The sequence below is a fragment of the Mustela lutreola genome, chromosome 12 (genome assembly GCF_030435805.1).
Source record: "Mustela lutreola isolate mMusLut2 chromosome 12, mMusLut2.pri, whole genome shotgun sequence".
Taxonomy (NCBI): Eukaryota; Metazoa; Chordata; class Mammalia; order Carnivora; family Mustelidae; genus Mustela; species Mustela lutreola.
Genome location: NC_081301.1, coordinates 71,316,725 through 71,340,908, shown reverse-complemented (window position 1 = coordinate 71,340,908; position 24,184 = coordinate 71,316,725). Strand labels below are relative to the sequence as shown.

The following is a 24,184-nucleotide window of genomic DNA, read 5'->3' as shown; positions in this document are numbered from 1 at the left end:
GTTTTTCTAAATCCAATCCAATACCCTATATCTTTTGATTGGGGCATTTAGCCCATTTACAATCAGAGTAACTAGTAAAAGATACGAATTTAGTGCCACTGTATTACCTGTGACATTACTGTTTCTGTCTGTTGTCTCTGTTACTTTCTGGTCTTTACTACTTTTGGACTCTTCTTTCAAAGAATCCCCTTTAGTATTTCTTACAGGGCTGGTTTAAGTGTTTACAAATTCCTTTAATTTTTGTTTATCCTGGAAACTATCTCTCCTTCTGTTCTGAATGACAGCTTTGCTGGATAAAGTATTCTTGGCTGCATATTTTTGCCATTTAGCACATTGAATATATCATACCAGTCCTTTCTGGCCTGTCAGGTCTCTGCAGACAGATCTGCTGCCAACCTTATGTGTCCACCCTTATAGGTTAAGGACCTCTTGTCCAGAGCTGTTTTCAGAATTTTCCCTTTAATCTTTGAAATCTGCAAGTTTCACTATTATATGTTGACTTATTGACCTATATTTATTGATTTTGGGGGGGGGTTCCTCTCTGCATCCTGTACTTGAATGCCTGTTTCCTTCCCTAATCTGGGGATTCTCAGATATAAATATAGTTCTCAGCTGTAATTTGTTCAAATAACCCTTCTGCCCTTCTTTCCCTCTCTCCATCTTAGAACCCCTGTTATCTGGGTATTATTTCACTTTATGGAATTGCTGAGTTCTCAAAGTCTCCCTTCCTGATCCAATAGTTGTCTTTGTCTCTTCTTTTCAGCTTCCTCATTTTTCATCATTTTATCTTCTGTATCACAGACTCTCTCTTCTTACTCATTTATCCTCACCTTTAGGGCCTCCATTTGGGACTGCATCTCAGTAATAGCATTTTTAATTTCAGTCTGACTAGATTTCAGTTCCTTTATTTCTTCAGTAAGGGATTCTCTCGCATCTTCTATGCTTTTTTCAAGCCCAGCTAGTATCTTTATAATCACTGTTTTAAATTCTAGTTCAGACATCTTACTTATACCCATATTGATTAAATTCCTGGCAGTGAGTACTACCTCCTGTTCTTTCCTTTGGGGTAAACTTCTCTGCCTTATCATTTTGTCCAGAAAAGAACAGAACAAAGAGAGAGAAAAGACAACAATAAAAACCACAGAAAAAGAAAAAAGCAGAAGAAAACAAAAAATAAAACAAGAAAAAAAAATCAAATAAGAAATAAAACAAAAAACTAGATCCTGGGTGTATTTTGGTCTGTTAAAAGAAACTAGATCCCAAAATAGGAAAGAAAGAGAAACTTATATATATACACACAAAAATAAGATACAATGAAAGGAAGCCAAAAATTATATATATAACATATACACACACACACACCATATATATATGTTTATAAATAAAAAGTAAAAAAAAGAATTGAAAAAATAAAATAGCTAAACAACAACAAAATCCTGAAAGACTAAAGAATTAAAAAACCTATGTTTTCTCCAAGAGCCAAAGCTTTGCAGTTCTCTATGATGAGTAAAGGGTGCAGCCAGTTGTTCCTGCTGGTCTTCTGAGGAAGGGGCCTGTTGGGCTAATTTTCAGGTGCTCTTGCCCTGGTAGAAATAGCTCTCTCTTGCCAGGGGGCCCTGTTCAGCATAAGCAGCTCCAGATTACATAAGGTTGCACTGTTTTGCTCCCTGAGGGCTTTCATCACAGATAGGCATGATGAATATGGTGGTGCCCCACTCTTTACTCCTGGAGCTGAAAGTTCTCAGCCTCTAGTTTTCAGTGAGCCCTCACAGAAACGTAGTCAATCACTCTTGTCTCCCTGGTTTCTGTCAGAACTCTGTGTTCACCCAGCCTGTGACTGAGCATTCTTATCTCGGGCAAGTTCTGAGTTTCAAGTCTCCAAATTTTATGTACTCCTGCAGCACAGACCCATGCTGTTCCTCCTCCAGGACGGAGGGGAGTAGTCTCCCTACGCTTCTGCCCTTGCTGGGCCCTTGCCAGGGGAGTGGCTGGAGGACCCTGCAAAGGTTTGCAGTTTATGGCAACAAAGAGCAGAAAGCTGGCACCTAGATTCGCTGTTTTCAGCCAGCTTCCCCATTCCAATGCCTGGGAACTCTGCTGCCCTCAGGCACCCCCATTCTTCTAACACCAGCGATCCTGAGACTATGCTGTCCCACCTGGGATTCTGCCTCACTTCACTACCTGAGCACCTTTAAGCCGGTCTCCCTGACTGTAGCAGACTTCTAGAAGTTCTGATTTTGTGTTCCACTACTTATAATACTTTGCAGTGGCCTCCTTAAACTGGTTCCCTCTCCTCCACCTTATCCTCCGAAAAATCACCCTGGATTCAAGTCTCCACTACTTCTACCTTCCAAAAAGCAGTGTTTTTCTTTTCTTTCTTTCTTTTTTTTTTCTTTTACAGATTTTTATTTTATTTATTTGACACAGAGAGAGAGAGATCAGGCAGAGAGAAAGGAGGAAGCAGGCTCTCTGCTGAGCAGAAAGCCCGATGCGGGGCTCGATCCCTGGACGCTGATCTCGTGACCTGAGCCGAAGGCAGAGGCTTAACCCACTGAACCACCCAGGCGCCCCAAAGCAGTTATTTTTCTATTTGCAGAATTGCAACATTCTTTTCTCAGACGTCCAATTGATTTTGCAGGTGTTCAGAACAATATGAAAACTATCTAGCTAATTCCAATGACCAGATGAACTTAGGGTTCCCTACTCCTCTGCAATCTTAACTGCTCCTCCATAGTCTCTTATTCTTTTTATTTCTGTGCCACCAGTTGTAATGTCTTCTCTTTCATTTCTGGTATTTGTTGAATCTTCTCACTGATTTTCTAGTCTAGTTAAGGGTTTGTCAATTTTCTTGATCTTCTAAAAAAAATTTTTTTTCTATTCTCTCCTTAGTTTATTTCTGTTGTAATCTTTATTATTTCATTCCTTTTGCTATCTTTGGGTTTACTTTGTTCTTTTTCTAATTCCCTGAGGTATAAAATTAGGTTGCTGATTTCAGATCTTTTTAAAAGAAGGTATTTACTGCTACATACTTTCCTCTTAGTACTAGTTTTCTCTCATCCTATTCTTTTTGGTACACTGTGTTTTCATTTTCAATTTTCTCAACATATTTTCTTTTTTTGTTTTTAATGGATTTTATTTATTTGGGCACCTGGGTGGCTCAGTTGGTTGGGTGACTGCCTTTGGCTCAGGTCATGATCCCAGAGTACCGGGATCGAGTCCCACATCAGGCTCTCAGCTCCGTGGGAAGTCTGCTTCTCCCTCTGACCCTCTCCCCTCTCCTGCTCTCTTTCACTCTCTCTCTCTCTCTCAAATAAATAAATAATTATCTCAAATAATTATTTATTTATTTGAGAGAGAGAGAGAAACACAGCAGGAGAGGGAACATAAGGAGGTGAAGTGGGAGAGGGGGAAGCAGACCTTCCACTGAGCAGGCAACCCAAGGCAGCATTGGATCCCAGTACCCTGGGATCCTGGGATCCTGACGTGAGCCAAAGGCAGACGTTTAACTAGTGTGCCACCCAGGTGGCCCTCAACATATTTTCTAATTTCCCTTGTGATTTCTTTTTTGACTCACTGGTTGTTCAAGAATGTTTGTATAATTTGCACATATTTATGAATTTTTTAAAAATTCCTAATTTCATACCTTTGTGGTTGAAAGAAACACTTGGTATAATTTCAACCTTACATTTCTTAGGACTTGTTTTGTGGCTTAACATGTGACCTATCCTGGAGAATGTTCTGCATGTGCTTGAGAAGAATATTTTGCTGTTATTGTATAGAGTGTTCTGTATGGATCTATATGGTCCAGTTGTTCTGTTTTTCAAATCCTGTTTCCTTATTGATCTTTGGTCTGGTTGATCTGCACATTATTGAGAGTAGGGTATTAAAATCTCCTATGATTATTGTGCTACTTTCAATTTCTCCCTTCAATCTTGTCAATGTTTGCTTCATATATTTCAATGCTCTATTAGGTGCAGAGACATTTATAAACTGCTGTATCTTCCTGGTGACGTGAACAGTTTACCATTATACAAGGTCTTTCTCTCTTACAACAATTTTTGATTTAACATATTCTACAGAAGTAAAGCCATTGCTGCTCTTTTGTGGTTAAAATTTGCATTGGCTATCTTCTTCCATCCTTTCCCTTTAAGCTTCTATACATCCTTACATCTAAAATGAATCTTTAGTAGGCAGCACATAGTTGGACCTTTTCTTTTTAAAAAATCCATTCAGCCATTCAACATCTTTTGATTGGAGAGTTTAATCCTTTTACATTTAAAGTAACTGTTGATACAGAGCAACTTAGTTTTGCCATTTCATTGTTTTCTTTACATGTCTTGTGGTTATTTTCTTCGTTTTTCCTCTCTTGCTGCCTTCCTTTGTGTTTTGTTGATTTTTTTTTCTTTTTGTAGTGATATGCTTTGGTTCCCTTCTCATTTTCTTTTTTTTTTTTTTTTATTTTTAAGATTTTATTTATTTATTTTTCAGAGGGAGAGCGAGAGCGAGCACAGGCAGACAGAGTGGAATGCAGAGTCAGAGGGAGAAGCAGACTCCCCATGGAGCAAGGAGCCCGATGTGGGACTCGATCCCAGGACACCGGGATCATGACCTGAGCCGAAGGCAGCTGCTTAACCAACTGAGCCACCCAGGCGTCCCCCTTCTCATTTTCCTATGTGTAACTCCTATAGTTTTTTTTTTGTCTTTACCATGGAGATTACATAAAATATCTTATGGTTACAACAATCTATTTTAAACTGATAACTTCAGTTACACACAAAACTTTACTCCTTTATATCTCCTCCTCATGCTTCATGTTATTATATCTCTTTGTTTTATACCAATTAACACAATTTTTTAAACGATTTTATTTACTTATTTGAGAGAGAGTGTACAAGCACACCTGCAAGAGTGGGGTGGGGGAAGGCACAGGGAGAAAGAAAAGCAGGCTCCCAGCTGAGCAGGGAGCCCCACACGGTCTCAACCCCAGGACCCTGGGATCATAACCTGATCCGAAGGCAGATGCTTAAATGACTGAGCCACCCAGGTGGCCCCATTAACATAATTCTGTGGTTATAGTTCTTTCTTCTGCTTTTATCGTCTAAATTTTACCAGATTTAAGAGTAATTTATGTATCACCATTATAGTATTACAGGATTTTACATTTGTTTATATATTTACCTTTACCAGAGAGTTTTATATTTCAGTATGCTCTTGTGTTCCTGCCTAAAGTCCTCTGGTTTCAACTTGAAAAACTCCCTTTAACAATTCTTGTAAGGCTGGTCTAGTGGTGATGAACTCCCTCAGCTTTTGTTTATTTGGGAAGGTCTTAATTTCCCCTTCAGTTTTGAAGGATACTTTGCAGAATATAATAATCTTGGTTGACAGGGTTTTTTTGTTGTTGTTGTTGTTGTGTTTTTTTTAAGCACTTCTGAATATGTCATCTTGTTCCCTTCTGGCCTTAATGTTTCTGCTGATAATCTGGAGAACTTCCTTGTAGGTGTTATATTCCTTGTGTTCTTTTTTTGTGCTTTTTCTGGCTGTCAACATTCTCTACCTCTTAACAGTTTGATTATAACATGTCTTGCTATAGATCCTTTTGGATTTATTCTAGTTAGGAGTTATTTGAGCTTCTTGAATTAAGATGTCTAGTTCCTTCCTTAGATTTGATAAGCTGTCTTTTTCTCATTTCTGTGACAACTGCAATACATATAACTGGTGCACTTAATGGTGTTCCATAAACTCTAAGGCTTAATTAACTTTTCTTCATTCCTTTTTTTTTTTTTAACTTGATTTGATCATTTCAAGTGACACATCTTCAAGTTAACTGCTTGACTAAGACTACTGTTGAACCCCTCTATTAAATTTTTCAATTCAGTTACTGTGTTCTAGCTCCAGAATGTCTATTTGGTGTTTTTTTCTAATTGCTATCTCTTGATATTCTCATTTTGTTTATGCATCATTTTTCTGATTTCATTTAGTTATTTATCTGTATTCAACTATAGTGCATTGAGCTCCTTTAGGATGATTATTTTTCTTTGACAGGCAGTTCATAGCTCTCCACTTCTTTAGGGTAGGTTTGTGCAAATTAATTTTGTTCCTTTGTTTGGGCCATGTTTTCCTGTTTCTTTGTGTGCATTATTTTTTTGTTGCGTTTTCTGCAGTCAAAGAAATAGCCACTTCTTCCAGGCTTTATGGACTTCCTTTTTACAGGAGAAGACTCTCACAATTCAACCTAATGAGAGAATCTGGGGGTCCTCTGAATCTTTTATGGGGATGTGTCTTCTCTGGGATTGTTTATACAATTTCCCAGAGAGCTTGCCAGTTTTTCCGGAGTTTGCAATCTCTTCCTCCCTCTGGTGTTTGTCTTTGGTACTGCAGGTTCTCTGGTGCTACAATAAGCCATTAGCTCTTTGGTTCTCTGCAGACTTCTGACCTCCAAAGTATGCTGCTTCTGTTATTGCTTCAAGTCATGGGAGACTGAAATGAATCCCTAAAGTAGCCCCTTCAGAAGATGGAAAATTAGATAAACATTCCACTCTTTTTTTCTCACCCCCTGCCCCATCTAGACATTAGCTGGGAGCTGGGTGTTTTCTCCCTGAACCTACCTCCATCTGCAGCACTCAGTTTCCTGGTGCTGCAAGAAGCAGCTGAGGACTCTCTAATGTTCCTCAGTCCCCAGGCACTGAAAGTCTGCTGGTTCCCCATCAGTGGTCAGAGTCAGGCAAGTGAGACACTAGTCCCTCAGGTGACCTCCCCAAAGCAGGAACACTGAACATATTCCATTCTTTTCTTTCCCCCTCAAAGGAGAAACTATAAGCTAGAATTTTCCTCCCAATCCCACAATACTGAGCCAGTTTAGGAGAAGGGATACTGTGGTTGATATGAAATGGCTTTCTTACCCATTTCAATATGGTTGTTTTTAACTTTGAGTTTGCCTGGGTATTATAGCATCTTAATTGGTTTCTGGAGTTCTCATAAAGGTTCTTTGGGTCATACACCATTGCTAAGTCAGTGTTTCTGTATGGAAACAAGGACTGGGGCTTCCTATTCTACTGTACTGCTGACATCACTCTTGAATTTTTAAAAATGTTATTTATTGTTTTCCTTTTTTAGTAATAACTTACTTATATTTCTTGCCCATTTCTATACTGGAGTGTTTGCCTCTTTATGATTGATTTGCAGGAGGCATTTCTATACTTCCCATACTAATCGTCTGTTTTATAGGTTGCAAATATCTTCCAATTCTCTGGCTAATGTTCTCCACTTGTTAATAGCATTTTTGTTTTGCTGTTGTTTCTTCTCAGTTAAGTTTTAAAAAAATCATTAGTTTGACATAGTTCAGGATGTTGGTAAAGGGTGTACATATACATTGTATCCTACTGATGTTTTAAGTCCATTTTAATAAAGTTCTAATTCTATTATTCAACATTCATCTCAAGGTAAAACTGAAGTCTCTACCTGGCATGTAAATAAATTATTGTAAATGCTTTCCTTGCCTTCCCAGGGACTCTTCTCATTACTTTTTAGGTATAATTTATATCCCATAAAATGTACCTATTTGAAATGTTCAATTAAAGATTCTTAATAAATTACTAAGTTGGACTAATGATCCACTTAGGACACTTCTATCATTTCAAAATCTTCATTTGCAGCAAATCCCTGTTCCTACATTTAGCTCCTGGCAACAGCTAATTTACTCTCTCTATAAATTTACCTATTATGTACATTATAAAAATGGAATCATATAATATACGGTCTTCTGTGACTGGCTTCTTTCACTAAGCATAATGTTTTTGAGGTTCACACACATTGCAACATGAATCAGTAGACTGTTCCTTTCTTAGTGAGATACAGTATTCTACGGTATGGACATAAGATATTTTGTTTATCCATTCGTGAGCTGATGGTTATTTGGGTTGCTTCCACTTTTTGTTTTTTTGTGAATAATGCTTCTACGAACATCTGTATACAAGTGTTCATGTGCTTATCAGCCATTTGTATATATTTTTTGATGACCTTTTCCAATCTTTTACCCACTTTTTCAACTGGGTGGTCTTGTTACTGAATTCTTTATACATGGGTTATTTGTCTTATTAATGAGTTTTTTATATATTCTGGGTAGGAGCCCTTTATCAGATACATAATCTGAAAATATATGCTCACAGTTTGTCTTTTCATTTTTTAAATGGTGGTAACAGACAATACTTATTTGTTTATCCATCCAGTTAAGGTGGTCCTTTGGATCATTTCTGGTTTTGAACTATTACAAAATTGAGCAACTGTGAATATTTGTATAGAAATATTTATGACTACCTATGTTTTCATTTATTGTGAGTAAATACTCAGAATGGAGTTGATGGATCATATGGTAAGTGTGTGTTTAACTTCACAATAAACTACTACATTGTTTACCAAAGTGGTGATCCCAAGTCACATTTTCACAGAGAGCAGATGAGAGATCCAGTGGTTCCGTATCTTCTCTAACACATGTTGATGTAAGTGCTTTAGTCATTTGAGAGAGTGTACAGTTGGTATCATGTTTGTTTTTTTTCTTTGCTTTTTTTAAACTGTGGTAAAACATACATAATTTTTATTTTTTTAATCTTTTGTACTTGGTAACCATTTAGTAGCATTAAAGGCATTCACATACTGTGTACCCATCACCACAATCTATACCCAAGGCTCTTCATTATCCCTAAGCCCTAACCAAACCTATGGAACCATTAAACAGTAACCCCATTTGCTCTAGCCCCTGATAAATTCTATTCTTTCTATCTCTATTGAGTTTTCCTCTTCTAGGTACTTCATACAAGTGATATCCTACATTATTTGCCCTTCTGTGTCTGACTTATTTCACTAAGCTTTATGTTTTCAAGGTCCATCCATGTTCTTGCATATAAAAAATTTGTATTCCTTTTTATGGCTGAACAATATTTTACTGTATTATGTTTATCCACATTTTATCGACTCCACGTTTTGCTAATGGGAACTTGGGAGTGTTGCTACCTCTTGGCTATTGTGAATAATGCTGCTATGTACGTTGGTGTTCAGATATCTGTTCAAATCCCTGTTTTCAATTCTTCCGAATATATACCCAGGAGCTGGGTCTTATGGTAATTCTATGTTTAATTTTTTGAGGAACTGCCAAACTTTTCCACAGTGGCTGTACCATTTAACACTCCCACCAGCAAGACTATCCTTTCAGGAATCATTTCTATAGTTTGTTACATTCCTACCAACAATGCACAAGTTCTACTTTCTTAACTTACTTGCCAACATTTATTATTTTCCATTTTGCTTGTTTTTTAAATTAGACGTCATGCTGATATACGTAATGTGGTATTCCACTGTGTTTCTGATTTGTATTTCTCTAATAATTGTTGGTGCTGGACGCTGTTTCATGTGCTTACTAGCCAGCTGCATATCATCTTTGGAGACATGTATAAACAACTCTTTTGGCCCATTTTTGAACTGAATATTTTGTTGTTGTTAAGGGAGTTAAATCCTTATTGGATACAGACTTCCAAATGTCTTCACTCAGTCAATGGGCTGTCTTTTTGCTTTGATAGTATAACTCATAAAAATTCATAATTTGAATGAAGTCTAATTTATCTACTTTTCCTTTGCTGCTTGTGCTTATGGTGTCATATCCAAAAAAAATCACTGCCAAATCAATAAATGAAGATTTTCTCCAGTGTTTTTGCTTAAGAGTTTATAGTTTACTTTAAAGTTCACATGATAAGGATCATATAGGCTGAGAGCAAAGGTCATTTCTGATAGAGCTTTAATTAACAACAGCTTTATAAAAACAAACAAAAAGCAAAAAACAAGGATAAAAGTCCCTCATCCCCAGACTCTCTTGTTAATAATTTGTTAAAAATGAAATGCTCACCAGGGCACCTGGGTGGCTCAGCCGGTTAAGTGTCTGCCTTTGGCTCAGGTCATGATCCTAGAGCCTTGGGATGGAGACCCCACATCAGGTTCCCTGCTCTCAGCAGGGCTTCTGCTTTTCCCTCTGCCTCTGCCCCTCTCCTTGTTCATGCTCCCACTCTCTCAAATGAATAAATACAATCTTAAAAAAAAATTGAAATGCTCACCAATGAAGACGCTTTGAATTCTCTCAGAGTGAAGAATATTTTGTAATGTGATTGATTGCCTTTTAATTTGTCTGAATCTATTTGTTTAGTCTAGATTTTGGAGTATTATGTTTCTTAAAATATGTCATATGTCCACATCAAATACCTGTTGCCTTGTAAATACTGTTTGTGTGTGTGTATTTTTAAGACACAGAGTGTACACACACTCTGAGCTGAGCCTTTCCTTTGTGTTCTCTACTGTAAATGTAGGGTTTTTTACTCAATGGGTCACAAGAGATACTGCATGATTTACTGCCCTCTAAAAGTTGAAAGAATAGTGATTAAAAAAAGTTTCATAAAACTCACCAATTTGCCATGTATAAATAATCTCTCCACACAGAATATAACTCTAACTATGAACATGCATTTCCAAAGAATTATAAAATTTTTCTCTCATAACCAGACTGATACATTTTGAAACTTGAGAAGGGGGATGTTTAGTTTAACACCTACCGCCTTTGAGTGTTAAATCCATTAAGATGATTCTCTCGGAGTTCAGACACTAATGATAAAACCATCTGTAAAACAAAATCATCTGCAGGTTAACTCATACTGCGAAACAGGATTACATCAGTTCTGTTTTTCTTGGTGTGAGTGATATTTCCGTTGAGATTCCCTCCCCTGCCCTCCCCGTCATCTCCTTGTTTTACTTTGTCAAAATGAAAAGAAAGCAGTGCCAAGTCCATTTACTAATAACTTGGATTTTATTTTTAATGTCTGTTATTCCACATTCCAATTTAAGCAAATAAACAATAGACAGATCATTAATTTCCTAAGAAAATCAAACTTGTTAAAAATAAAACCACATTGAAATTAACTTATTTTTTCCTTCCTAATTTAGTTCTAGTAATTTTTTAAAATGCTATTTATGTATAAAATTTCTAAACGACCAGAACAGTTAACAAACATTAAAAATCTTATAACAGTATTTAGAAGATCATAAATTAAAATTTCTTGAATTTGGCCAAAGTTCAAGGCAGAAGAAAACAAAACTATAATACTAAGATGTGAATATATATTACTATTTATAACATTGTAATGTATATTACTTTGTAATATATATTACTATACAATATAAATTACATTGTAATATATATTACTATTTACAACATTGAATTTTTTGCTTTAATGTAAAATTCCTTAAGGTTATCTTAAATACAAAATTTGTCCAACAGTAAAAGGGTGTGTTTATACTGGCTAAGGAAATCTCTTCTCCCAAAAATCTTTGAAAGAATAAATGAGATCTGTTGAGAGAAAAGAGGGGTTGGTTGATTTAGAATAACCTCTCCTGGTTTCCTTCGTTTTTCTCATAATCTCCCGTCTCACACTTCTTCCTTACATGGCTGTAAGTCCACCCAAGGTAAGAAGAGATAAACAGAGAAAAGTTAAACATCTTTCCTGGAAGAGTGAGGTATTTCTTACCCTTTTTTGCCCTGGTACATTAAGCAACAAAAATTTCAATACTAATAAATTAAAAATACTCACATTTTTAAGCAAACCAGGATAGTAATCTGCAGGTGTAAATTCAAGACCTTGAGTAAAAAGACCAACTTCTTTAGTATCAAATCTGAATGTTGAAAGTATATGAGATAACAACCCCTGAAAACCATAAACAGACAAAGTTATTAAAAGTGAGTGCAAGTGCCTGTTACCTATAACGCCTGCAGTCTAGGTCATCCGTAAATGCACTCATCTCTGTAAAATGATTAATCGTAATTTGTCCAAATACCCAGTTCACATGGATTCATGGTATAAAGAATAAGTCACCATTAAAATTATCACATTACAAATAGGTCAATTTAAACAATTATTAACAGTGAAGCAAAAATATATCATGAATGAACAGTGCTTTAACCATATAAAGATTGTGATCATGGGGTGCCTGGGGTGGCTCAGTTGGTTAAGCCATCTGCCTTGACTCCTGTCATGATACCAGGGCCCTGGGATCGAGTCCCGCTTCAGGCTCCTTGCTCAGCAGAGAGTCTGCTTCTCTCTCTGCCGCTCCCACTGTTTGTGCTGACAAATAAATAAATAAAATCCTATTAAAAATAAAGAATGTGATATTTATTGTTTTTAAACTCAGCAAAATATTTTTACCAAAGTAGCTATAATAATTTAACACATGACAAGAAACAGACCACAAACTACTAGGCAAAGCTGATGCAATAAATGGTGTTACACAGGAATGCTATTTGAAAAAAAAATTAGAAATGTTAAACATCAATGTAAAGAGATCAATGTAAAAATGAAGTAATAAGAAGAAAACATAAGTATTTTTCAGGCATCTGAATGGGGAAGAACTTTGTAAACTGAGAATCAAGAGAGCAAATTATTGGTTGTTCTAAACAGAAATAAAACCTTGTGCTTTCAGAAACTAAAACAAGCACAATCTAGGAAGAATATTACTAACAAATAACAGATCATAAATAATGTGCAAAATATAGCACTAAGAACATAAAAATGAGTATGAACAGATAATTCATAAAAGGAAATACAAATGTGCAAGAAACAACCTTTAAATGTTCACCCTCATAAACTCTAAGGGTGAATTTAAACATCAACATACTATTTTTCACTTACTGAATTAAAGATTTTTACAGACCTAAATACTGAATGCTAATCTGGGTTCTCTGAAACAGGTACTCTGTGTGAGCCACTGAAATATAAATGGGTATCCCTACGTCCTGCTGCTCTGAACCACACTGAGGCACCCCCAGAGGGTCTGAGTGCATGTAACACGGCTCCCTACCCACCCCAAGCTTGGATTGCCAGGGCTAGTCTGCCCAGGGGTTATAACCTGAACAAAGGTGCCTTATAGGTTAGTAAAAGCCTGCCTTATAGAGAGCAATTTGAAAATACATATTAAAGGTTTTTAAAAGCATTCATAACTTTTCATGTATCTGGCACATGTTTAAGGAAATAAATCCAAATATGATGATGGGGATTATATTCAGAGATGTTCACTACAATGTTATTTCTCATAGTAAAAAATGTCTAACAGCAGGAACTGATTAATTTATAAAGCCTTCATTGTAAACCACTAAAATGTTTATAAAGATTTCATGAGAGTATTTTAAATGGTTATATTACAATGTCAAATGAAGAAAGGAAGATACAAATGTTAATACACAGCAACAATCTCATCAATATAAAAAATAATCCATACATGGAAATGAAAAATATTGAAAGAAACTATCACCAAATGTTAACAGTCTCTGAGGTGGTGCTATTATGAGTATATATATTTTTTCTATTTCAATACATTTTCCAGTTTCCTATGTGTGTATGTGTAATATTACTATAATAGAAAAAAATTACTTTTTGAAAAAGTGTTGTATTTGGAACTATTTTTCAACAGCCGCTTTACTGAGATACAATTCATATACTATAAAATTTACTCTTTAAAGTGTACAACCCCATGGTTTTTAGTATATTTACAGGGAAAAAGCCATTTTATTCTTTTTTAAGTCCTGCACTACATTTTATAAGTACACATTATGACATAAAATAAACTATGTGCATCTAAATGTATGAGTCTACACACTTGGTCCACAAATACTTGGAGGACCATTGAATCCAGGGAAAGAGGATGTTATTACCTCAGTCAAGGGTAGGCCCCACCAAGCCAGGACAACAAACTTACCAGTAATGCCCAGGGTCAATGGCATCATTTCAATTTTATCATGAACTGTTTTACATACTCAAAAAGACACAAAATAATATGACAAATTTCACCCATCATCACATTTAACAAGCATTAGAAACACCAAGGAGGCCTTCTGTGCCATCTCTCCTTTTCCCTACCAATTCTACAGCCGTCCTTCCTTCCAGGGAGAATTCTAGCCTGATCTGGTATGCACCCTTTCTTGTAGACCAGGTACTTTCTCCCTGTGAGCTCAGACTTGCCTCATGATTCTTAAAACAGGACTCCAGGCAACACTACTAAGTCATGCAGTTTAAAAACTGCTGTCCCTGCATGCAATCCTATTTAATATTTTCAAACTGGAAAAATTTACAGCAAGTTAGGGGCGCCTGGATGGCTCAGTGGGTTAAAGCCTCTGCCTTTGACTCAGGTCATGATCCCAGATCATGGGATCGAGCCCCACATAGGGCTCTCAGCTCAGCGGGGAGCCTGCTTCCCTTCCTCTCTGCCTGCCTTTCTGCCTACTTGTGATCTCTGTCAAATAAATAAATAAAATCTCTCTAAAAAAAAAAAAAACTTATAGCAAGTTAAAGTGCCTTTGATAAATTACTAACTACTTAGCAAAAGATACTGATGATATTTTAAAAACCCAACAACAACATCTATCACATGACTTTACAAATACAAGTCACTGATGGGGGAGAAAAACAGATATATAGATGGTTAAAAGTAAACTTCTTATAAGGTATAAAATACTTAAGAGATCAGGGCATCTGGATGGCTCATTGGTTAATGTCTGTCTTCAGTTCAGGTCATGATCCCAGGATCCTAGATTGATGCCCACATCAAGCCCCACATCAGACCCCTGCTCAGCAGGGAGCCTGCTTCTCCCTCTGCTCTCATCTTCTGCTCTCTCTCAAATTAATAAAATCTTTAAAAATAAAATAAATAAATAAATAAAATACTTAAGAGGCTTTTTACCAGAGTGAAAAAGAAAAGGCTGGATGGAAGCCATGTGCGTATTATTTGTCTTTTTCTTTCAGTTCAAAGCTGTCCTTTAAAAAACAGAAAGCAAACAGGAACGGAGGACAGCCCAATTGGTTTCAACCATCAAGTGCAATCTGGCTGAGAGTAAGCAGTCATGGTCAGGCTTACTGGCAAAGCCAGGGGAGGTAAATTACAGCCAGTGTGACAAATAAATAAAATCTTTTAAAAACTCAAAGGCCCAGGATGTGAGTGTTTCTCCTCCTTTGAGGAGCGGTGTGTACAAGTGAGTTCTGCATAGCTCACCCCAGCAGGAAGCCTACATCATGTAAGTGGAAACTGGGGCCTGACTATGTGAAGTGCCATGCAGGTGCTCCAATGAAGAAAAGGCCAGTCAGGCCAGGCACATCTATGTGGAGGCACCCAAACCAGACCCGACACGGGGAGGGAGAAAGCTGGAAAAAGGCTGGGGCAAGAACTCAGAGCTGGGGGCAGTCTGGGTTTTCAATGGTGGAGGTAAGCTAGACCGAGGGATGGCAGTACCGGAAGTGCTTAACTTTCTGCCATCAGACTTTCAGCATTCTATTTAACAAACATTTAAAGCACTAAGAGCTGTTCATATGACAAATAACAACTCACAGTTTATGCTATGAGTATATTATTAAATCTGTGTTGGAGATGAGGAAACTAAAACACACTTAGCTTAAATAACGCGCCCAGGGCTGGTTACTTATTTTATGGCCAAACCTTGTAAGGAACTTCCCTGTAACCACTCTCCATGGGTGGATGGAATAGTTTTCTTTTTTATTTTTTTTTGTTAACTTACAGTTTTTTGGGTTTTTAAAAGATTTTATTTATTTGTCAGAGAAAGAGAGAACACAAGAAGGTAGAGTGGCAGGCAGAGGCAGAGAGAGAAGCAGGCTCCCCACTAAGTAGGCAGCCTGATGTGGGACTTGATCCCAGGACCCTGAGATCATGACCTGAGCCAAAGGCAGCCGCTTAACCAACTGAGCCACCCTGGCATCCCTGGAATCATTTTTCTAACATAACAATGTAAAAGTGATTGATTGCTGGACTTATTACCCTTTAGCTCTTAATTAGTCTCCAGGTAAAGCCTAAGCTTATTCCCAAAGCTAAGCACCCCACTAGGGCTGACTTTCCCTCACTAACTTATTTGGAGCCACACAGGGCTACAGGCTCTTTGGCCCCTAAGGACTTTAGGATGTTCTAGTCCCTCTGCCATGACTGTTCCTCCAGACCTGGTTAAAAGCCACTTCTTGAGGGGATTCTAACAATTAAGACAACTAAGATTTATGGAATGCTTTCCATGTGTGAAATACTTTGCTAAGTTCTCTAAGTATGGTATCTCACTTAAAGTCCCATAAATCAAGTTTTTAATAAAATTTAATTAAGCAAGTTTCAATTAAACCACCTATAAACAGGTGGCTGCTGTCATAATTCACATGATTGACCCTTAAAGAATTAAAGCACAAAATACTACAAGCTTAGTTGGTATAAAAAGTAATAGTGTATGTACAATAGAAGGAAACCAATTTCAAGGCTGTAACAGAGATAGGTTAAGATTGTAGATCTTAAGGAAAAACCTGCCAAGGCTTTTCCCTATAAATCCAGTGCCTCCCAGAAGCACTCACATCCTGGGCCTTGGACCAATGCATGGAGGCTGGTTTCCTAAAAGTATGTGAGTTACTTTGGCAGCTGAGCCAATGAAAGTTAAAAAAAAAAAAAAGGGGGGGGGGGCACCTGGGTGGCTCAGTGGATTAAGCCGCTGCCTTCAGCTCGGGTCATGATCTCAGGGTGTTGGGATCGAGCCCTGCATTGGGCTCTCTGCTCGGCGGGGAGCCTGCTTCCTCCTCTCTCTCTGCCTGCCTCTCTTCCTCTCTCTGTCAAATAAATAAATAAAATCTTTAAAAAAAAAGAAAAAGAAAAAAGAAAAAAGAAAGAAAGAAAGATGAAAAGAAAAAAGGAAAAGAAAAGAAAAGAGAAAAAGAAAAAAAGGGGAAAAAAAAAAACCTAGGACATTCAGTAGATTCAGAGGGTGCGACTAGGGATTGTGAATACTTCCTGAGTAATGTTTAAAATAGCCATAAACAGTTCCCTTGATGGTATTCACAATGCTTGCATTATGTAAGCATTGTGACTATAACATTTAAGGTCTTGGAAAAATGAAAACAACTTAATTGGCAGACCTGTCCTGGCCTAAATTCCTAAAATGATATGGTTAGAAACTGATTTTTAAAAAATCAAATGCTGTAAGTATTAGTTCCCTGCCCCACCTCCTGTTTAAAAAACAAAAACAGACAAAGAAAACCCCCGAACTATACTACTCAGTGTTGGCAAGGATGTGGTGAGAGGGGCACTTTGTCCCTGCTGGAGTACAAATCTGTAAAGCCTTTCTGGGAAGTCACTTGATGATATATATAGCCAAAGCATTACGGTTCATATCCTTTTACTCAGTAATTTAATTTCCAAGAATATATCTTAATGAAAGTTTTAGGTTCACAGCAGAATTACTTATAACAGTGAAAAACTAGAAGCAACCCAAGTACCCCACACAACACTGGATTGGTTGAATTCATCATAGTCTATGCAACAGTGTGAATTATGTTGAAAAAGATATTTAATCACACAGAAAAAGATTATGTAACATTAATTTAAAAAGCAAGCAAATTGTATGTTCAACGTGATTTTAATTGTGTATGGAAAAACAGTGCTGAGAAGAAATAAAACAAATAGTTAATACAGATTTTTTTTTTCTAGCAGTGATTAAAAATTTCTTCTTTCAACTATCTGTATTTCCAAAGTTTCCACAATTACCAAAGGTGGTTACTTACTCTATGGCCAAAACTTACATAAGGAACCTCCCTATATCCACTCTACATGAGGCAACAGGAATAGTTTTTTGTCATAACAATGCAAATCTGATTGGTTTTCAGCATAAGACTCTTTATGGCTTACTTTTTATCACAGAAAATGTTTTGTAAAACAAAATTACATGCTTTAACTTATGTCTGTTTTTTCCCATAATTCCCTAGTAAGAATTGCTATGGAGGGCCACAAGAGTTTTATCCCTGGTAAAATAAGCATAGATCCCCAGAAACAGCATACTGAGGCTGGATATGGTCACATAACTTCAGAACAGATACCTCAAACCCTAGACTTTAAAATATCTCTTTTAAAGTAAACTTAAAATTTGATAAGCACTTCTTGCTAAGAATTCTTTTTACCGCCACCTAGTGGCTAATAGTCTAAACAGAAAACCATTAAAGATTCTGCGGGCACCCGACTCTTGGACAAAAATTCATTCCTACTGTAATATGCTAATTGATTATTTTGTAAATACTGACAGAGCAATCTTGGAAATTCTCTATTTCAGTCCTCTCGTTTTACTAATGAACTGAAGAGGAACAGCGTTTCTGAATACAGAAATCAGCATCCACAAAAAGGATGTGAATGTAAACATGCAGGTTCCGACTTGAAGGACATAGAGAAAACATGCAAATACATCCCCCTGACTTGCGATCTAAAATCCTTAAGGGTGGAGGATGTAGGAACAAACACAGCGGTGTACAAAACATGTGAAGCCCAATTTTGGTTCATGCAGGAGTTTTAAGAACTGCTAATGTTTGAAAAGCCATTTTAAAACTGCTTATACCATGAAGGTGAAGTTTCATAAGGAGAGAAATTTTAAATAAATTAGAGGAAAATCCACTGCCCTTGTTTTCAGGTGTTTTCTTCTGTCCTCACCTCACTATATCTGCTCCATCTTGTAACAGGCAGCACATTTACAGGCGGGTTAGGAAACTTGAAGCAATGAGGCTGTGGTTTGGCATAGGGTTGGCTTGTGGAAGAAGGACTGTGGTTTCTGCTCAGGCTAGGAGAGCCAAACTGTGGTCAATCTTCTTGAACTGAGACAGAGCACATATTTCATGCTTCTCCAAACAATTTCTTCATCTCATCATTAAGTCTTTTAGAATTTCCAACACTTTGGTCTCTACTGCATCTAGCTCTTTATATATAAATAAAAACTGTTTGTAAACAAGGATCCTTTATTCATTCAACAAACACACTGAATGTGATGTATATTTAAGCCATGCTATTAAGTGGTTGGGATGAGAAGTCCCTACAGCCCAAGGAAGGGAGATGGAGATGGAAACAGCCATAACATAAGACAGAATGCAGTGCGTGCTATAACAACGGGGTAAGAAAATCACTGTGGGAACAGAGGAAATAATGATTAATTCCAACTGTAGGGTTTCAGAATGCTCCCAGAGATGATGACTTCTGAGCTGATTCTGACAGCTGGGTTCGGACAGAAAGAGTGAGGGGAAGGAGGCAGGGAAAGAGAGAGAGAGAGAGGCTGTGTGATGGGACAGACAGAGAAAACCACTAGGGAAGGAGCAGAGAGAAGTAGAGTGAAAGGGGCCATAGTAGGCAGGGCAGAGACTCCTGGGGAAATGCTCCTGTCACTCCTCCCGCTCTCAGCCTTTGCTGCATGCCAAAGCATAGCTCTGCCGCCACCCCCTCCCAGCCTTGCCCTGGGGAGGGGGGTGCTCAGCCCACCTGGTCAAACTTCTCTTTCCTGGTCCTTGAATCCCTGCAATTTGGCCAGCCCTGCTGTCCTCACGTTCCCACCTCTGGACCATTTTTTTCTCCTAAGAAAACCCACAACCTCCACACATTTCTGACTGCCAAAATTACACATCCTTCAAAATCTTCTTTCTCCAAGACTCCCGACCCAGTTCCTCGGAGGATGAGATCAGATTCTCCTGAAATCTCCATGGTATCCTATCTGTATTTCTTTGACAGTGCCTACCAAGTTCTGCCTCACACTGTAGTTATCCTTTTCCTCCTCTACTCATTAGCCACAGGCTCCCCAAGAAAGGATCTTTCTACCTTCATACTCCCTAGAGCAACTGTTAACTAGCCCTCTGCTTTGCATACACTAGGCATTCAATAAACACTTGCAGAATAAAAATAAATAGAATGGATTGCTCATTTATAGTTACTGAACAATATAATTACTGCAGGATCCCTCTGTGACCTCATTACAGTAGAAAATGATAAATTTTCCTTTTTACAATTTGCTTTCCTAAGTTTCAGCCCATAAAATACCTACAGAAGAATGGAAAAAAACATGACATTGCTTAAGTGCTTTAACTTCAAAGGGGTTTACTTAATTTGGTAACACTGACTGGAACCTGGCACACCACTGTGAATGTAGTTTCACTGAATAATATGCTGCTTTGGGGCTACTAAGTTTGTGACAATCTACAAGTACCACAGGATGAGAGCACCCAGAAGGGACAAGGAGAAACAGCAGCAGGGACCATCTCTGCTGCAAGGGGCACTGGAAAATCACAAATCTGTCTTGACTATCCTTGAATAAAAACTGTAACACATAGGTACACATTTTAAAAACTTTTTCCTGTAAACTTGAATGGTAAAACAAAGCTTTTACTAATTCAATCTAATTTATTTATTTTTGACCAAAAAATTTAATCCTTGAGGTATAGCATGTGTTTAATCTTCTCTTAAGCTTGTACAAAAGCATCCAGTCTATTCAGTTGCTGGCCAACAGAACTGATGCCATTTCAAATATTGGCCAGGTTCATTTACCATATAAAAGACCTGTGCCCAAATACTGAATTAGTCACTTCTTTTTTCATATTCTCATGGCATTTTATATAAACATCTAGCAAAACATTTTTGTTATTATCCTGTTACACTTAATGTTAAAATTTCCAATTAAATCCCTGAAAGTGATTTATATTTTCCTAAATTAGATACTATAGTGAAAACTGGCTAATTTTCTTAAACACAATCTTAAATCATCATTTCCCTTGACAACAAACACCATCTAGAATACAGACCAATATATAAGCACTGCCTAAACATATTACTTCACCAAAAAAGAAGAAAAGTTGCCCTCTATAAAGCAAACTGAACCAGTAGTGCTCTGTGCATGGCACTACATGACAAAACAACAAAGAAGATAAATGTCACAAAATTTCAAGACATATATTAAAGACCTACCTAAATGGAGAGAAATACTGTGGCCTCAGCAAGAAAAATTCAGTATCATAAAGATGTGTAAATACTCTGTCATAGAGACTCAATGTAGTACCATTAATAATCCTAAATAGATTTTTTTTGGTGGAACTTCAGAAGCTTTTCTAAGACGTACATAGAAAAGCAAGCACAGCACATGTTAAGGCAAATAATAAAATTATAGAAATAAACACACAGCATGACTCCAACTCTGAAGTTCAAAAGCAGGCACACTATCCAAGGTGTTAATCAGAGATACATATACAAGGGGCAGAACTACGAATTCTGCAAATTATTTCTGGATGAAGGTTCTAAGAGACAAAGTGGGATAAAGCAAATTAAGTATTTTACACCATCACAATTATTCTGTGCCTGTTAGTCTGAAGCACCCATAATACTGACACTTCTCAGCAAAAAAGTACCATTATAATGATGTAGTTTCACTGCTAACTCTTCTAAAATTTGAAATCTTTAATATCTAAAATTATAAGGAAGACTGTTTTCATGTTATGTTATAATGCATACCCACTACTCTTCATGAAACTATAAAAGAACTAAGATATAAATTGCTTGAAAAGTTATTTAGAACTCTGTAAATTAAAAACATTTTCTAAGTCTCAATAGTATTTATTTCTATAAATTGAGGATTTAAAAATATTTCAAAATGTAACTTGCAAATGTAACTGGCATACCACCAGGTACTAGATTAATCTGCATTCCAAATCAAGAATAAATGATATGGTTTTATTTCTACTATGTTCCTTCTAAAAATCAGACATGTTTAATTTAAAATTATTTTGAGGGAAAAAACCCTCATTTTCACTGCAAATATTTGTGATTATGCATACTTCAGTGAAGTAGTAATAAATAGACTTTAAGGAATGAAAACAGCATAAGCTTAGAACTTATACATTATTTCCTTCAACACAAGATAGCAGTCTAAATAAATTAGCCTAAATAATGACAATTCCCAATCTGGAACCCAACAATTTGTTTCCACCAGTCTCACTTATTAGTCTTATTTGGGCATGGAAGGTTCAGTCTAATAAATCTGCAATTACCACAGTTCCTTTTATTCCAATTTAATATTGAAACTGTAAATGATTTCTAATTTTATAGAATCAGTATCTACTCAAGCCAAAGGGAAACTAGCCACATAAAATGTGTTGAGAAACACCCTTCCCTACTACTGGGGAAGCATGGTTCAAGAAATTAGGGTGCAATATTCAATAACTAGTCATTGATTATTTTGCCATTTTCATAAGCCACACACTGTGAGGTTTAAAAGTTCAAATATGATTGCAAATCAGGGAAGAGGCCAGAGCATAACTGCTTTCTTCCTCAGAAAACTTTAAATTCTACCATTTAAAACAAATGGATTTATTACTGGAAACTCTTTTAAGTAAAGGTTAGCGCAGAGAAGCTATGTATCGATCAAGCCCTCTAGGAGGCTGCTGAAATACCCTTAAGATAAGTAGGTTTTTCTCAGTCTCTGCACTGTTGACATTTTGGGCCTGACAATTCTTTGTTGTGGGGGGTTAACCCGTGCTTCCCTGGCCTCTACCAACTATATGCCAGTAGCAACCCCTGCCCCAATTTATAACCAAAAATCTCTCCAGATATTGCCAAACCCCCTTAAGAGCAAAACAGTCCCAGCTAAGAAGCTCTGGTTTAAACACACGCCAGCTTTTTAAAATTAGTTTGGATTACAGTTTGTGCATGTCCCTGCTATTTCTGGTACAAAGATGAGTACTGGTAATATAAAGAAGACTCTGTAATTGATATGGAAATAACTACAGGAGTTAGTAATACGTGAAGAAAGTAAGTTACAGAATAATACATGCAGCATTATTCCCTTTATATGAAAAGAAACCAAGAAATTAATGTATTTTCATATATAAATGCAAAGACTAGAAGGATCTATAGATCTTCCACAACTTATGATAGGGTTATGTTCCAATAAGCATATCACAAGCTGAAAATATTTTAAGTTGAAAGTGCATTTAACATCCCTACCTAATCTACCCAACATCACAGCTTAACCAGGGCGACCTTAATTAACTACGTTCAGAACACTTACATTACCCTGTGGTTGGGCAAAATCCCCTGAAGCAAAGCCCATTTTATAATAAAAATTGACTATCTCATGTAAATTATGAAATGCTGTACTGAAAGTGAAACGCAGAATGGCTGTGTGGGCACAGAATGGTTGTCAGTGTTACAGGTCCTTCACCCTCGTGATTGCTGGCTGATGGGAGCTGTGGCTGCTTAGCATCATGTGAGAGGATCATACACATATCCTTAGCCTGGGAAGAGATCAAAATTCAAATTCTGAAATATGGTTTCTACTGAATGTGTATCACTTTTGTACCATCACAAAGTCAAAAAATTGTCAGTTGAACCATTAAAAGTCAGGGACTATCTGTACAGTCTGTTGATACCAGAGATTACTTCTGTGGAGGGGTATGGGATTGGGAGAAGCCTCCTATGTTCGGATTGTTTGATTTTTTTGGTTTATGAGACTATATTTATGTATTATTTGTGTAATTTAAAAAATAAAGGAAAGAAAAAGGTTGTGGGATTTTAAAATTAAACAGACTTTGATTCTAGTTATATAATCTTTGGGTAATTTTTTTCTTAAACAGTATCAGACTTCCCTAGTTCCCATTTCTATAAAATGTTAAGTGATAAAATTGATGTTTGTTACAAAACTAAGTGAGGCGCACGCATGAGAGTGTTGGCTCGCTGCATATCCTGATCGTCGGCAGCTGCTCTGCTCAATCTCAGTTTGAGTAAGGAGAGACTAGGACAGCCAGCCAAGTAACCCTGCTCCTGGGTTTGGGTTACTTTAACCTTCTCTCTCTTCATTATCACGGTCAAGGTCCACCTCCTGCCCCAGTCTTGCATATACTTATCTGACAGTGAGCCTACCACCTCTAGGCTTATTATCTTCATGATCAGGTGAGAAATGAATGAAGAGACCAAGGAAGAGCCAGTGGAAACAGGGTGATCTACCTCAGTGTTTCTCCTAGAGTGATGTGGAGACACGCACCTCAACCAGAATCATCTGGGTTCTATCACCATGCAGACATACCACTGAATCAAAACCTCTCTGGGTATGGAGCTTTCCCAGCAGGACCAGCACCCACCTCACTGCATTGTGAAGTTTAAGGATCACTACCCTAGCACCTGCCCACGCCCAAACACTATGTATATTTATCTCCCATCCACTGGGGAAGAAATCAAGACAGAGAGAAGCCCCGGTCATCCTATCACTTCCCTACCTGTGCTGGAGTTAATCCTTCTCTGGTCCAAAATCTACTATAACAGTAAGCCAAACAAGCTTTAGATC

General features: G+C 37.2%; 1 protein-coding gene across 2 annotated transcripts in view; it reads right to left on the bottom strand.

Annotated features, from left to right (window-relative positions):
• The window catches only part of FANCC (FA complementation group C), a 280,958-nt gene that overhangs the window by 86,009 nt on the left and 170,765 nt on the right, over positions 1-24,184 (bottom strand). For both annotated transcript variants that reach the window (XM_059141676.1, XM_059141675.1), the window contains exons 6-7: positions 11,622-11,735; positions 10,590-10,654 (exon numbers count right to left, since the gene is read on the bottom strand). In XM_059141676.1, coding sequence (XP_058997659.1) covers positions 10,590-10,654; positions 11,622-11,735 — 179 coding nt within the window. The remainder of the gene's footprint in view (positions 1-10,589; positions 10,655-11,621; positions 11,736-24,184) is intronic.